The sequence below is a fragment of the Lytechinus variegatus genome, chromosome 9 (assembly GCF_018143015.1).
Source record: "Lytechinus variegatus isolate NC3 chromosome 9, Lvar_3.0, whole genome shotgun sequence".
NCBI lineage: Eukaryota > Metazoa > Echinodermata > Echinoidea > Temnopleuroida > Toxopneustidae > Lytechinus > Lytechinus variegatus.
In genome coordinates this window covers 15,167,512-15,182,975 of record NC_054748.1, presented here as the reverse complement: position 1 = coordinate 15,182,975, position 15,464 = coordinate 15,167,512, and the positions used below count along the sequence as shown (strand labels likewise).

At 36.2% G+C, this 15,464-nt stretch overlaps 1 protein-coding gene across 5 annotated transcripts in view; it reads right to left on the bottom strand.

The window, feature by feature from the left end:
- Nucleotides 1–13,380, bottom strand: part of LOC121421558 — a 41,098-nt gene extending 27,718 nt beyond the window's left edge. For all 5 annotated transcript variants that reach the window (XM_041616304.1, XM_041616307.1, XM_041616303.1 and 2 more), the window contains exons 1-4: nt 13,220–13,380; nt 2,879–2,947; nt 1,179–1,220; nt 162–230 (exon numbers count right to left, since the gene is read on the bottom strand). In XM_041616304.1, the coding sequence (XP_041472238.1) occupies nt 162–230; nt 1,179–1,220; nt 2,879–2,947; nt 13,220–13,298 (259 nt within the window). In that variant the 5' untranslated portion in view covers nt 13,299–13,380. The remainder of the gene's footprint in view (nt 1–161; nt 231–1,178; nt 1,221–2,878; nt 2,948–13,219) is intronic.
- Nucleotides 13,381–15,464: the final 2,084 nt, after the last annotated feature.

Sequence of the window (15,464 nt, the reverse complement as noted above, 5' to 3'; positions counted from 1 at the left end):
ATTCCACTTTTAAAAAGTAGAATTGAATGAATGAAAATAGTGAACCTCATTCTGCATGGAAATCTTGTTTCGTTTTGAATAGCAATTACGTCAAAGAAGCTATTAATGAATAATAAGTGTAAATATGAATATTACTATAAGCATTGAAGAATAATACCTACCAGAGTTGTCAAGTTTCATGTTCCCATCCTCACGCATTTCAGCTTTCTGGCCTCCCGGATGCTGTGCCACTGTGATATCATTGTAAATAATTTATGAAAAGTTGAAAATGGATAGGAAAACATTTGAATTGATGAATCAACGCCACCATGTGAAAGACGTACCGGTGTCCCGACCATTGGCGGCGGATCAAAAAAAATCTAAGGGGGGTCCACCTGAAATTTTCTGATGGACACATGTAAAAAAGAAATTGACGAGCAAAAAAAAAGGGTAATAAGCAAAAAATTTAAGGGGGGACCTCCCCACCGCACACACCTCAAATTTAAGGGGGACCTTTCCCCCCGTCCCCCCCCCCCCCGCTTCGCCGCCTATGGTCCCGACACACAAATGCTGTTCCCGACCTTTCGTTAGAGAACGACTAGTCTTTGTTTTCAATCGGTAGGCGTTCGATTTAAACACCATAACAGGGGCATATGGCGTTGTATAAAGGCTACACACATCTATACCTTTCTTCCACTTCTTCCTCTTCTTCTTCTTTTTATTCTCGGGACATTTGTTTATTTAATTCTTTATTCTTCTTCCTCTGATCTACCGTCTATTTATTTGACATTTCTTCATTATTTTTTTTTGTAATGCAAGGGCGAATATCTAGCTCTCGTCAAAGACCAGAGGCTGGAAATTTTGACAAGCAAAAACAAAAACAAAAAAAGGAATTACCCCAAATGTCAGGTCATTTCGACCTTAATGAATTTGACAAGCAAAGAAAAAAGGTTATCACCCCAAAAATAAGGTCATCGTGACCAAAATACATGTTTTATTTCGATTTAGAATATATATTTCTTTCCATCATAAGAGACCAAAAGTAGTAGGGGAGCAATTGATATTGTGTCCCCCTACTATTTTGGGTAGAGGGCGCGCTTCCCCTGTCCACCTGGGGTTTCTGCCCATGCTGTACTTAGATCCCCACTAAAGCATCAATGACGTGACGTAAACCATTAAATAGTAAAATTGAAACTTACGATATACGTCTCGGTCTATTATTTCCTCAGCCACATCTTTAGCTACATGTAGAAAAGGAATTTTTAAAAAATGTTCAATAAAAAAGGAGAAATTAATTTTAAAAGAAACTGAGTACGATCATATAACTTGGCGTACCGTGGGTCACGGCATTGGGGGAGCACCAGCAAAAATTTCGGGTCACTTACGGAGCGCGCGAAGCGCGCTCAGTTGTCAGGTATACTGACCTAATAGAGATATTTTAAGGACATGCAGTGCCATCAAACGAATGTGTATCTCACTGATTAAATAATGCGAGCGCGAAGCGCGAGCTGAAAATTTTTTGATATTGAGGTCTAAAAATTGACATTATAAGCAAATTGTTTTGTAATTATGATACTTAACTGTCTTGTTAAACAAATAATGCGAGCGCAAAGCGCGAGCTAAAATTTTTGTATATACTGACCCTAAACAAGGAAATTTTAAGGATTATATTTTAGAATCCATTAAGAGTATAAATATCTCACCATTGTCACCTAATGCTATTACGTCATTGTAATCATGATTATCATACGCATCACACTAATGAAATACTGCGAGCGAGAAGCGCGAGCTGAAAATCTAGGAAATTCAGACATGAAGAGGGGCATTCCAAGGCTTGTTTGTAGGAATTCACTTAGACCCCAAGTATTTCACTAACTAAATGATGCGAGCGCGAAGCGCGAGCTAAAATTTTTTTATATTCAGATCAGAAAAATTGACATTTTAAGGACTGATTTTAGGAGTTCATGAAGAGCAGAAATCTCACCAATCCACTAATGCGAACGTTAGCACGGACAGGAAATGTTTTATATTAAGACCTTAAAATAGGGCAATAACTTTCAGTAGTCATGAAAAAGAAGAATATATCACTACTTAAAACAATAATAACTCTAAGTGCGAGGAAATATATTATTTTGTCTCGTAAAAAAGTCTACGCGAGCACCAGGAACAATGAAGACACAATTAAGCAAATAATGTTTCATAAAGTTGAGAAAATGCTTCTTATGTTATATAACATAATATAACAATATGATAAACAACAATTTCTTCTTTCCCCCATTACGTTTCTCTTCCTTTTTCCCTCTTTTTCTCCTTTTCCCCGTTTTTTTTTTTTGGGGTGAGCAGCCGATTGGGGGGGGGCACGTGCCCCCCATGCCCCCCCGTAGTTACACCACTGTATACTAATTATGTAATTAAGTTGCTTCCTAAAATTATCAACAACAAATAAAATCAAATAACCCCCTAACTACACGATTGCCGGCCACATTTCCACGTTCCCGTATATATTTTTTGGGGTTTTTTCCCAGTCATTTCGGCGAATGTTTCTAATAGAAACGATATAAATTTTCAGGCTTGAATATAATATAGAATCGCTTGATTAATGAAAGAATTAGGTAGTAATTTGACTGATCTAATTTTTATTGAATGAAATACTAAATTATGAAATGACATGAAATGAACGGAAAAGACTCAGATTTCATTCAAAATTTACAATCTTAATTCCACTTTCAAATATAGAATTGAAATTAATGAAAATAGTTAAGCTCATTCTCCATGCAAATCTGATTCGAATTATAACTATGGACTTTGTTTTGAATAGCAATTACGTCAAAGAAGCTATCATTGAATAATGATTGTAAATATTAATGTTACTATAAGCACTGAAGAATATAATACCTACCAAAGGTGTCAAGTTTCACGTTCTTATCCTCACGCATTTCAGCTTTTTGATCTCCCCGCGGACGCGGGCCTAGATAGGGTTTAAGATGATTATGAAAAGTGATCACATTATGCTATGCTATCTGTGTCATCATCGTCAATAATTTATGAAAGTTGAAAATGGATAGTAAAACAATTGAATTTGTGAATCAACGCCACCATGCGAAAGACGTGTCGTAACCGGTGTCCCGACACGCAAAGGCTGGCCCCACGCTTGACTTTTGCTGAGCTTTGTATTACAATCACCATGCGAAAGACGTGACTCAAAATTACTCTTTTAAAAAATGGCGGAGCTTCAGGGGCTTCGACAAAGGCAGATCCTTTGCTGCCATGCAACCTTTAAAGGGGTGTTCCGGGCTGAAAATATTTTTTCATCTTTATCCATAGAGTAGAATTCACTGAGCAAAATACCGAAAATTTCATCAAAATCGGATAACAAATAATAAAGTTATTGGAGTTTAAAGTTTAAAGTTGTGGAGCGTTGTGGCCCAGTGGATTAGTCTTCGGACTTTGAAGCAGAGGGTCGTGGGTTCGAATCCCAGCCATGGCGCAATTTCCTTCAGCAAGAAATTTATCCACATTGTGCTGCACTCGACCCAGGTGAGGTGAATGGGTGCCCGGTAGCAAGAAATTCCTCGAATGCTCGAGCGCCCGATTAAGGTAGCCGTGCTAAAGCCGGGGTAATAACAGCAGGGCCCGCTGGGAGAACAGTTTTCGTAACTGAAGTGGCTATCCTGGGTAAATATGCCGCTATTATTATTATTATTAAAGTTTAAAGGCATGAATATTCATTAGGTGAGCTGATGAGAAAGTACGAATATAATTATGACGCCTACTCATTATGTTATTAAGTTGCATCCTGAAATCATCGAATTCTTTTTCAAATAATACAGTGCGTATCAAAAAATGGGACAGTTTTTGAAAAGTCTACATAAAAAATATTTGTTTAAAACTATGATATCTATATTTTGATGTTAATAGATGCTCTGAAATCTAATCTTTGAAATGCCATATAAGAAAATAAATTGTGTCAATGCTTGAGCGAACACGGGACATTTTTTTTCGGGGTTCAAAAAGAGGCTTGCGCCAAAATGGCAGAAATGAGAAATTTGATGATCAGAATTCTTGCCAAACAGCAGTCTTTCTTTTAACCTTTTCACTATCTGTGCCACAATTTTCAAAATATGCAGTCAAAATTTCATTTACAAATTCATTTATTTACTTGAATTTATTTGTTTTGGATTCAAACTTCTTTTACCTTTGAATTTTCTTTCATGAGAAAAAAAAGACTTTTTGTCAACCCAAGCTAGAAGATTTGCATTATTGATTGGGAGAACTTGTAATTATTCAAATCTTTTTATTATGTGAAACGAATTATGGTACCTTTAAAAAACATTAATCCTATTTTCAAGGGGTTGTTGATTCCTTGACCAAGTTTAATTATGCGCTTGACAGGACAACAAGACAGGAATTATGTTTTTCAATAGCAATGGTGTATTGAGTCAATTTTAAAGGAGCAAGATATGGCAGATCGGATAAAATGTATCAAAAAGTTGTAAGCGAGCGATGTGAGCGTGCAAAAAATTCCACTTTTTTATTAAAATATCAAATTTTGTGATAGATTTTGACACGATATTCAGAAAATAAATCATTTTTCACTTTCTACCTTTCCTTTCCACTTTTTTCTTCTTTCATTGGGGAGCACCCGCCCATCTGTATGCTACTTTTCAAAGGCACCATAGCCTTTGTAGCACACAGGATTTGAAACAAAAATACACGCTCTCAAATACTTCGATTGATTTTTTTTTTTGGGGGGGGCTTAAAAAGGGAATATTCAAAGCTAAAAGAGAACATACTAAAAAGAAACAACAACAGAACAATTCAAGAAAATAAACAGAGTTCAAAAGCAATTGTTGACTGCATAATTTGAAAATCATGGCAAAGATAATGAAAAAAGTTAAGAGGTCTGCTGATCATTAGCAAGAAGTCCGTTCATCATATTTATGTTATTTTTTGCGCAAGCCTCCTTTTCAACCCCAGGCAAAAACATTCCATGTTCGCTCAAGCATGAATGAAACAAAATATTTTTAATGGCATTCGAAGGATATGACTTCAGAGCGCCGATTGACACCAAAATATAGACATCATAATTTGAAATAAAAATTTTACAGACTTTTCAAATCTGTCCCATTTTTTTTATACGTACTGTACAACTAAACGATCACCGGCGACACTTCCATATTCCCGTATTCGTTCGTTTTTCCCCACCAATCCTACATTCATTTTGACAAATGTTTCTAATAGAAACGATATAAATTTAAGGTTTGAAAATAATATAGAATCGGTTGGTTGATGAATAGTTTAGGCAGTGAATGCAACTGATATAATCTAGGGAAACAATAGCGACTTTACCGAATGAAAAAAAAATACAAAAGGGGGTTTGCACATTATTCTTGGCACAGAATTTATAGACTATGAAAATGCACTAACAAAATGTGGATTAGAATGTCTTGAAAGAAGACGAAAAAGACTGTGTTTGGAGTTTGCTAAATCTCTTTTAAAAACACTCACTGTAACTGGCTACCAAAAAGGAAAAAAATCTCAATCTCATTAAGGAGTGTTCCAAACTTTGCTCAGTTATATAAAATGCAAAACAGATCGCTTTAGAAAAAGTGCATTACCATATTTTATTGATTTACTAATTTCTAAATAAATTTTTACTTTCATAACCTTCAAATCAACTCAATTTTTTGCCATTGTTTTAGTCTCCATTTCAATCCAATTGATATTTGAATTTTTAATTGTCTAATATTCATCACTTTTAATATTGTATTTCTTTTTTCGTTCTATTTTATCATATTTAATGAATTTTATGTACACTTGCTCTTTAAAATTTATTTATTATCTATGTACATTGTTAATTGTTTGCTTTTATCCATGACTTGCATTGGCGGCGGAAGCCAACAAAATTAGGAGGGGTCCACCTGAAATTTTGTGATGGACACAGAAAAATTGACAAGCAAAAAAAGTTATCAACTAAAATTTAAGAGGGGGACCTGTCCCCCCGCTTCCGCCGCCTATGATGACTTGTGAACTTTTTATTGTATTTGTATTTTATTTATTTAATCACGGTTAAAAAGCCTGTTTTCAGCTAGAAGCTGCTTTTCAGCAAGGCCGTGGACAAATGATAATAACAAATAATATCAACATAAAACAAGCATACAAAAATAAAAACGAAAAACAAAAATATATCAAAGCATAGGTAAAAATACAATTGGCAAAAGTAAAATTGGAGTAAACAAAAATGAAAAATAAATAGACGAAAATAATATACAAAGTTATGTCAAAATTAAACATAAAAAATGAAAAAATATTGTAAACATGTTAATTTCAGCCTTCTAGCTTTAATTGTAACATGTATTGTTTTAATACGAAATAAAACATGATTGAATTGAATTGAAATACTAAATTATGAAATGACATGAAATGGACGGAAAAGACTCAAATGTCATTCAAAACTTTACAATCTTTATTACACTTTTAAAAAAAAGTAGAATTGAAATGAATGAAAATAGTACACCTCATTCTGCATAGAAATCTGATTCGAATAATTGTATCGACTTCGTTTTGAATAGCAATTGCGTCAAAGAAGCTCTTCAAATCTATTAAAATTAATAATAAGTATATTCGAAATGTAACTTGTAAAGTGCAAGATTCACTCTGTAGACATGGTAGAGTGTTCGAGGCGCATTGAGAGATAAGGAGATTTTTAAAAGACAGAGTCAAAAGATATACATTTTTTTCATTCAGGGAGGCTAAATCCATAATGTGGGGGCGTGCATAACAATATGTGATCTCCCCCATTTTTGTAAAACATTTTGAATGGCAACAGGCGCGGAACCAAAGGGCACAGGGGGCACGTGCCCCCCCCCCCTTGAGAAGCCAAATCTGTAATGTAAAAATGCCGTGAAAACCTTTAAATTTTTTGCTTGTTAATTTTTTCAGGTACAAAATATCGTTTATTTGTGGTTGAAGACCTTTATATTTTATTGATTTTCATTTTTTTCGGGTACGAAATATCCTTAATTTGTCCTTGAAAACCTTTTTTTTTTGGGGGGGGTTAAACAATTTAAATCCGAAAAATGCCCCCCCCCCTCCTTTGGAAAATCCTGGATCCGCCCCTGAATGACAATGTCCTCACAAGTGTTGATTGAGTTGGGTGTAAATTGGCCCGTAGTAATTCGGTAAAGAAAGATTGAAGTGCGGTGCTGATTCATGAATTTAAACAATAATCATTACATCATTGATCATTGTAACCAGTATTGCTCCCATTAAAAGAGAGAGAAACCCTAGAACCATAAGTGAACCCATAGCGAAACAAAACAGAAGAATATCAATGAAAGCTTGAGAAAAATTGGACGAACAAAAAGAAAGTTATGAGCATTTGAACTTCGAAATGACTAATGCTACGAAGATCCTATAGTTATCATATTATATAGGCAATGCGACCCGACGTCGTGCACAATGGCCCTTTGGAGGCCTATAAGGAAAATCTACACTGCAAAAACTCCGGTTGTGTTATAACACCATCCCGGAATCTATATATGTCCACACCAGAGAAGTATTGAAACAACACCAGTTTGGAATCAAAACGATGCTGTTTTAATACTAATTGGCGTTGTATAAACACCTATCTGGTGTTACAGACCAAAACCAAACTGGTGTTGTTTAACACTTATCTGGTGTGGACATATATAGATTCTGGGCTGGTGTTAAATGAACACCGAAGTTTTTGCAGTGTACCCAAAAATGTATATTTCTATCATTCTAATGTTACTCTTTATCCATGAAACCTCTGGCATGTCCTCCCATGAAGAAAAAAATAAGACATAAAACTCCGGTGTCGATTTACCACCAGCCTGGGGCCGATTGCACGAAAGGGTCTTTGCAAGAATCGTCTTGGGTGTCGCCCATTTATTATGATGCGCCATGTGAAACGCATTTTAGATAAATTACCTGCAAACATATTTTATTCATCCGTTAAAGTAAACAAAATCTTTGTTTATAAATGATTTGATATATTATGAAATTGTATGCAAATTGATTTAAATGCTAGTTAACAAAGTTTATTTGTTAATCATACATTTCAGAAATTTCCCGCATACAGCGCATCATAAAAGATGGGCGACACGAAAGACGGTCCTTGGAAAGACCCTTTCGTGCAATCGGCCCCTGGATTCTAAATGTCAACACCAGAGGGATATTGTGGAAGCGCCGTGGTTTATAGCGGTTCTGACTCTGGCCTTGTAATCAGAGGGTCGTGTGTTCGAATCCCACCATGGTCTAACGTCCTTTGGGAAGGCGTCAATCCACACTTTGCCACTCTCACCCAGGTGCTAATTGGGTACCGGTAGGAAACAACCGTCATCATTGTGGTTGGTTTAGCAAGTTTGCGCCTAACAGGCTGCTTGAAATGCTATGAATCAAGTGACAATTATTGTGAAGCGATTTGAACAGTCGTAGATTGATAAGCGCTGTATAATTGCCAATTATTATTATCATTATTATTATTATATTGGACAACAGCAGTTTGTAATCAATGCAAACCACAACAGTTTTAACACTTATTGGTGTTGTAAAAACACTTGTCTGGTTTTAAACCATAACCAAACTGGGGATGTTTAACACTTCTCAGGTGTGGATTTAGATTCCTGGCTGGTAACAGATCATCATCGGAGTTTATGCAGTGTGTAAAAAAGGTAATCGGGGATCACATGCAAGCCTGAAAGTCCAAAGCTGAGGACAAGACTTGAGGAAAATAACAAGTTGCGCCAAATATGCAGAATAGTGATTGGGGAGCTGCACAAGACTGAAACGGGTTACACTTCGTAATTCCGAAGCTTCGTAATTCCGAAGGTTCTTTATTCCGAAGGTTCGTAATTCCGAAACACGTAAATTGCCTATACATCGATGTTCGTTAATCCGAAAACGAAAAAGGGTTCGTTAATCCGAACATTTGTGGCGTTATTCCGACTGTTCGTTATTCCGAAGGTTCGATAATCCGAAAACGAAATAAGGTTCGTTGTTCCGAAGGTTCGATAATCCGAAAACGAAATAAGGTTCGTTGTTCCGAAGGTTCGTTAATCCGAAAATGAAATAAGGTTCGTTAATCCGAAATAAGGTTCGTTAATCCGAAAACAAAATAAGGTTCGTTAATCCGAAAAATGAAAACCGGGAAAGCAGAGGCAGAGGCAAGGGGGAGGGGGCGTGGGACACTGTTGCCGTTCAATTGTTATGAGGATGGGAAGGCAAGGGCGGCCGAACGAATTTTCGTTTGGGGGGTAAAGCCAAAAAATGAAACTCATACGTCAAAATGGACACTTTGGTGATATTTTCACCTTAAGATTATCATCTGCTAGAAGTCATTGTGTGTTTGATAGTGATTAAGTAGAGAAAAACCTTTTTTGAAGTGATTTCTTATTATGGCAAAACGAATATTCATTTTTCGGGAGAGTATAATGAGCGAGCTTCTTGGTAAAACAAATTCAAAGGTGAAGTTGTATAACTTTTTGGGGGGTAATTTATTCTTAAAATGGCATTATTGTGAGGTGTTGCGAGCGTGAATCACAAGCTAAAACTTTGCAAGACGTGGGTATTTCAATAAAATATGAAAATAAGTTTTTAAAAATGCGAGCAGATTTCTGCTGTCATTAAACAGATGTGCATCTAGCTAAAAAATTAGCACGAGCGCAAAACGCGAGCTTAAACATACTGACCAGAAAAGGAACCTGTTAAAGAAAGCATTTAGTGACCTCTTTAGGATGCACATTTCACCAATCGAATGAGAGTGCGAAGCGCAAGCTGAAAATTTGCAATATTCCAGCCTGAAAACTTAGCTTAACTTGTATACTTTAAAAAGAGTATTTTATTTCGAAAAAACAAGAAAAACGGCATAGGCCTATTTATTTTTCAAAAAGGAACTTTCCCTTTTGGAAAATATTAATTTCCCTGTTTTTCAAAATTTAATTTGTGGGATGCAAGTGCCCCCTTCCTCCCTCCCGGCGGATCCAACTTTCGTCAAATAGGGGGGGGGGCAAATTTTTTCAGCCATATTTTCCTCGATCGGCAGCTTAAAGTTGATTTTTGTTTGTTTCTTTGAAAGGGTAGTCCTAACAGTCAATAGTTAGCTTTATACTTATCAAATGAAGTAAATATGTAATAACATGATAAACCCTTTTTAAATAATGCTAGCGCGAGCTATATATTTTTTTTAACGATGGGCAATATGTTTGTGATCTTCAAAACGAGATACCTATGTAACTAAATTTAGATAATAATTGCGAGCAAAAAGCGCAAACAGAAATTTTAAATATATAAGCTCTGACCTGATCTAAAGGGGACATTTTAAGAACTTTTTTCTGTTAGCCATGAAGAAGATGCGTGTTTCAACCAGTGGCGGCGGAACATATTTTCCTGGGGGGGCAAAGCCAAAAGGGGCCAATAAGGGCAATTTGGTGCAAACGTATATTTTCACCATGAGATTATCATCTGTGTAAAGAGGTTGTGTGTTTTGTAGTAATTGAATTGAGCAAAAAAATTTAAGTGATCACTGATTGATGAATTATGTATTTACGTTTCATTTCTGCGAGCGTAGCGAGCAAGCGGTTTGGGGGGAAAATAAAATCTGAAGATGTAAAATTCGCCTTTTTGGTCAATTACTGTTAAAAGGGCATCCTTGTGAGATGTTGCGAGCGAATCACGTGCTCAAACTTTTGGAAATTTCATGTAGGCCTAGAATGATAATAATGATATACATAATTATTTACCCTGGGAAGCCACAAGTTCAGTTCTGAAAACTGTTCTCCCAGCTATTAGGCTTATTATTTTGGCTCACGTTTCTCGCTCGCATCAAGTATTGTTTATTGAGGAACTCATTCTATTCCTGGTTACAAAAAAGTATAAAATGTCCAGTTTTCAGGTGGAATATCACAAATTTTAAGCTTGCGGTTCGCGCTCTCATTATTTAGTTCGTGAGATATGTATTCTTTTCATGAGTCACTAACTGCAGTCCTTAAAAGTAGAAGTATATAAACAAATTACAGCTCGCCCTCGAGTTAATTCTTTAGAAAGATACACATCTTTCTCACGATTACAAAAAAAATGCTCAGAATGTTTAAGTTCACGTCTTGTTACATGAAATGTCTACTAGTTTGAGCTTGCGATTCGCGCTTTCAACATCTCACAAGGATCATTATTAGTATTATTTTTATTTTTATTACCAGCAGAAGCTGTTATTAAAAATGACATCCCCTCCAATACAAATCCGATTATCTAGAGGTTACTCGCACGCAGTGGCGGCACCAAGGGGGGCATGGGGGGGCATTTGCCCCCCCACTCAGAAGCTTTGCCCCCCCAGTTGCCCCCCCAGAAATTTTGAGGACTTAAAAGAAAATTATACAGTAATTTGTAAATAAGTAGATGCTGTCGTACTACATATTCAAGCTCAGCTGTGAAGTGCTCTAAAATACCATTTTCTGCTCTTCAAAACTTGAAAATTTTCTCACTTAGTCGCTGTTGGCTTCCTCGCACACTATTAGTTTGTAATAAGTTTATATCGCTTGTTATATCTTGCATTAAGGCAGACATTTCAATGTGTGATACACAAGCTAATGTAAGTGTTAAACTACAGTACATGGCGTGTATTCTGTCGTCAGCAATGTTTATTCTTTGGGGGGGGGGGGGGCGTGGAGGACAAATACTCAAAGTCTGCCCCCTTCCTTGAAATAAATATGCATCTACTCATGTAAAATTTGGATTAAACTCATCGATTTGCTTCATTAACAAATAAGAATGCTTGAACTCTTCGTTCATAATTTGTCACCGTCATGGTTTTTAGTGAAAAAGTAAATAGGCTATGTAAAGATGTGCAATCTGCGATGGGTGTTCTGTCCCCTCCCTCTTAAATTTTCGACCTTTCCACGAGGGGAATGTCTGTATCTATTAGGCTATATTCTCATAACAAGACACCCAACTATAGTATATTTGAAAATAAACTTTACCCTGTGTATTAAAAACTTTCCTGTCTTCGGAAGAAAATTATTAGGCCTATGTATGAAAAAAATAAGATATGAAAAAGAGAACAGAAATTAAATATTGAAGTCTTTTACAATGCGATCATGCATTTTTTCTGATGTGATACAAAAATGTAAAAGTAGAATAGGTCTACGCCTTAAGATTACATATATGTAAATGTTCAGTTCATGATCTAGTTTTGATCAATAACTTTGCTCCATTAAGCATTACCTGATTTTACAAAAATTTCTGTTTATATCAAGTGTAACAAAAAAATGTTTATTGGGGCCACTAAAACTCGCGCTTCGCGCTCGATTTTTCCACACATGCAAAAAAAAATTTTGACTGCCCTTGCCCCCCCAATATTTTCTTTTGCCCCCCATTTGCCCCCCCCCCACTTTGAAAATCCTGGTGCCGCCACTGCTCGCACGCGACCAACGCACTTGATCCCCGCATCTTTATACCATTTGCTTAGGCAGCAATTGCTCAGATAAAATCGAAATTAGCCTATGCTTGATCAGGGCGCCTATTCTTAATGAAATACATGCTTTTGGCCACAACACACGCATGTATCATCGATTCGTGTAATCTTGTAATGACAACACCGTTTTTGTTACCAAAATGAATAATTTTCATTTTCGGAAATACAAACCTTATTTAATTTTCGGTGTAACGAACCTTATTTCGTTTTCGGAATGACGAACCTCATTTCGTTTTCGGATTAACGAACCTTATTTCGTTTTCGGATTAACGAACCTTATTTCGTTTTCGGATTAACGAACCTTCAGAATTACGAACCTTATTTCGTTTTCGGATTGACGAACCTTCGGAATTACGAACCTTATTTCGTTTTCGGATTGACGAACCTTCGGAATTACGAACCTTCGGAAATACGAACCTTCGGAATAACCGAACCTTCGGAATTACGAAGCTTCTGAATTACTAATGTACTGAAACGTAATGTTGCATTACTAACGTGAGCATGTCCACATCATCACCGATCTCATCATTTTTGGGGGCTTTGGGAGAACCTTTTCAGGACCAACAATTGCCCAAGAAAGATGCAAGCTTTCAGAAGTTACATCGATCTCAACATTCAAATGCTCAATATCTTTACTATTATTTTTTGCAGTTTTTCCTCAAATTTGCATTGATTTGTTTATTTAGTTCTTTCTATCATTACCCAAGCAAACATTTGGAAAGAAAATGGACATTGTCATTATTTACTTACCAGCAGGAGCCGAAGTAGCTTGGTAAACCCAGAAGATGACTACCAAGAAGAGAGGGATGGCGAATCGTGTGGACTTCATCTTGTTTCAAGATCTCAACAGTCAGGTATCAGATAAACTTGTTGAAAGCAAATACCGCTGTCGTCTTCGACGTCTGAGTATGTATCTGTAAAGACATCCCTCTATATGTAGTTTTAACGAGTTTATTATTCTTCATGATCTTAGATCGGTCCCCGGTGTTCAGTCTTTCTCAATCACAAAATTCAATTAAATGCGGTGCAGGCGGAATGTAGTAATACCAGCACAATAATGTGATGGCACTTTCTTTGTTTTTTCTTTAAAGGACAAGTCCACCCCAACAAAAACTTGATTTGAATAAAAAGAGAAAAATTCAACAATCATAACACTGAAAATTTCATCAAAATCGGATGTAAAATAAGAAAGTTATGACATTTCAAAATTTCGTTTCATTTACAAAAACAGTTATATGAACGAGCCAGCTACATCCAAATGAGAGAGTCGATGATGTCATTCACTCACTATTTCTTTTGTTTTTTATTGTTTGAAATATGAAATATTTTTATTTTCTCGTCACTGTCATGTGAAATGAAGTTTCATTCCTCCCTGAACACGTGGAATTCCATTATTTTAACATTTTGTGCTTCAGGCAAGGAGGTCCTAATCGTCAAATTCGTAAAAATTGAAATATTGTATAATTCAAACAATAAAAAACAAAAGAAATAGTGAGTGAGTGACATCATCAACTCTCTCATTTGGATGTAACTGGCTCGTTCATATAACTATTTTGTTAAAAATAAGCGAAACTTTGAAATGTCATAACTTTCTTATTTTACATCCGATTTTGATGAAATCTTCAGCATTATGCTTGTCTGATTTTTCTCTATTGATTCAAATCAACATTTTTCTGAGGTGGACTTGACCTTTAAATTGCCGCATCACAGACAAGACTGAAAGTAATTGGCAACTTGAATGATTGATTCTGTGGTTTTTTTAATAAAAAATGTGTATCATTTTTAAATTATTGTTTAAAGAAAAATGAACAATTGGATTGATCTCACTGTTCCAAACCATTTCAACCGCATTCCGTATGGTTCCACGTGGCACTTGAAGACTCAGCTGGCTGCCGAGAGAAATTTCTTTTTCGAACTTTTAATCAAGTCAACCACAACTTTTAGATAACATCGGAAGCCTTTTACGTCTAAGATAGTCAAGTGTAGTAGTAGACAGCAGAAAATGGGGCTTTTATAATCATAGTAAAGGCAATGGCAGAGTGGGATTCGAAACCCACGACCTTACGATGATGAGTCCAATACTCTAACCACTAGACCACATGAACCACAAGTATAGAGCAAAGGTTTTCAAATTATTTCGTGTATGTATCTTGAAGGTTCTATTACTTGATTTCAACTCCAGTATTTGTAATGTAGACTGCGAGACTTACTGTATAGGCCTAGATAGTAAAACTGATCAATATTGATTTGTGTATATATATTCTCTGGAAATTCTGAAATTGAGTCTGAATTAACAAAGGATTAATAATGCAAATCTTTTAAAATTCCATAGTTGTGTTATTCGTTGTCCGATTTTGATCAAATTTTCAAAGTTTTGTTTGAATCTGTATATTATTTTCAGCCCAGAGCATCCCTTTGAACAAAACAGCCCGGAGGGGCCACTTACATTGACGAGTGGATACCATGCGCGACCAAAAAAACACGTAAAAAGGATGTCTCTTTCACGATAGGGCACGTTACGTACGTAACGTGATAAGGGTGCCAAAAACACAAAAATAATGAAAAAAGGGTATTTATTTCGCTAGGAAAATTACGTGTTTAGGGTCTAATTTGCGGGGATGATAAAACAAAATTAAAATGTTTTATAAAGGATGTCATTTTTGCCCCAACACTTCGTGTTTAGAGTCCGATTTGCGCGAAGTGTAGAAGTGGGGTCGTACTAAACCAAATAAGGTAAAGCCGACGACCGAAGGAACCGTAACAATAAAACATTCCTGTACTTGTTTAGGGGTCCATTTCAGGGAATATTTGCCAAGAGTATCGTTTTTGTTTCCAATACTTGTTAAGGGTAGGGTTTCACACGCCAATACTTGTTAAGGGGTTCATTTTCAGAATATGGAAATTACGTGTTTAGGGTGCTTTTCGAGACCCCTTGGTCGCGCATGGTATCCACTCGTGAATGGAAGTGACCCCAGGCGCGTAGCCAGGGGGGGCG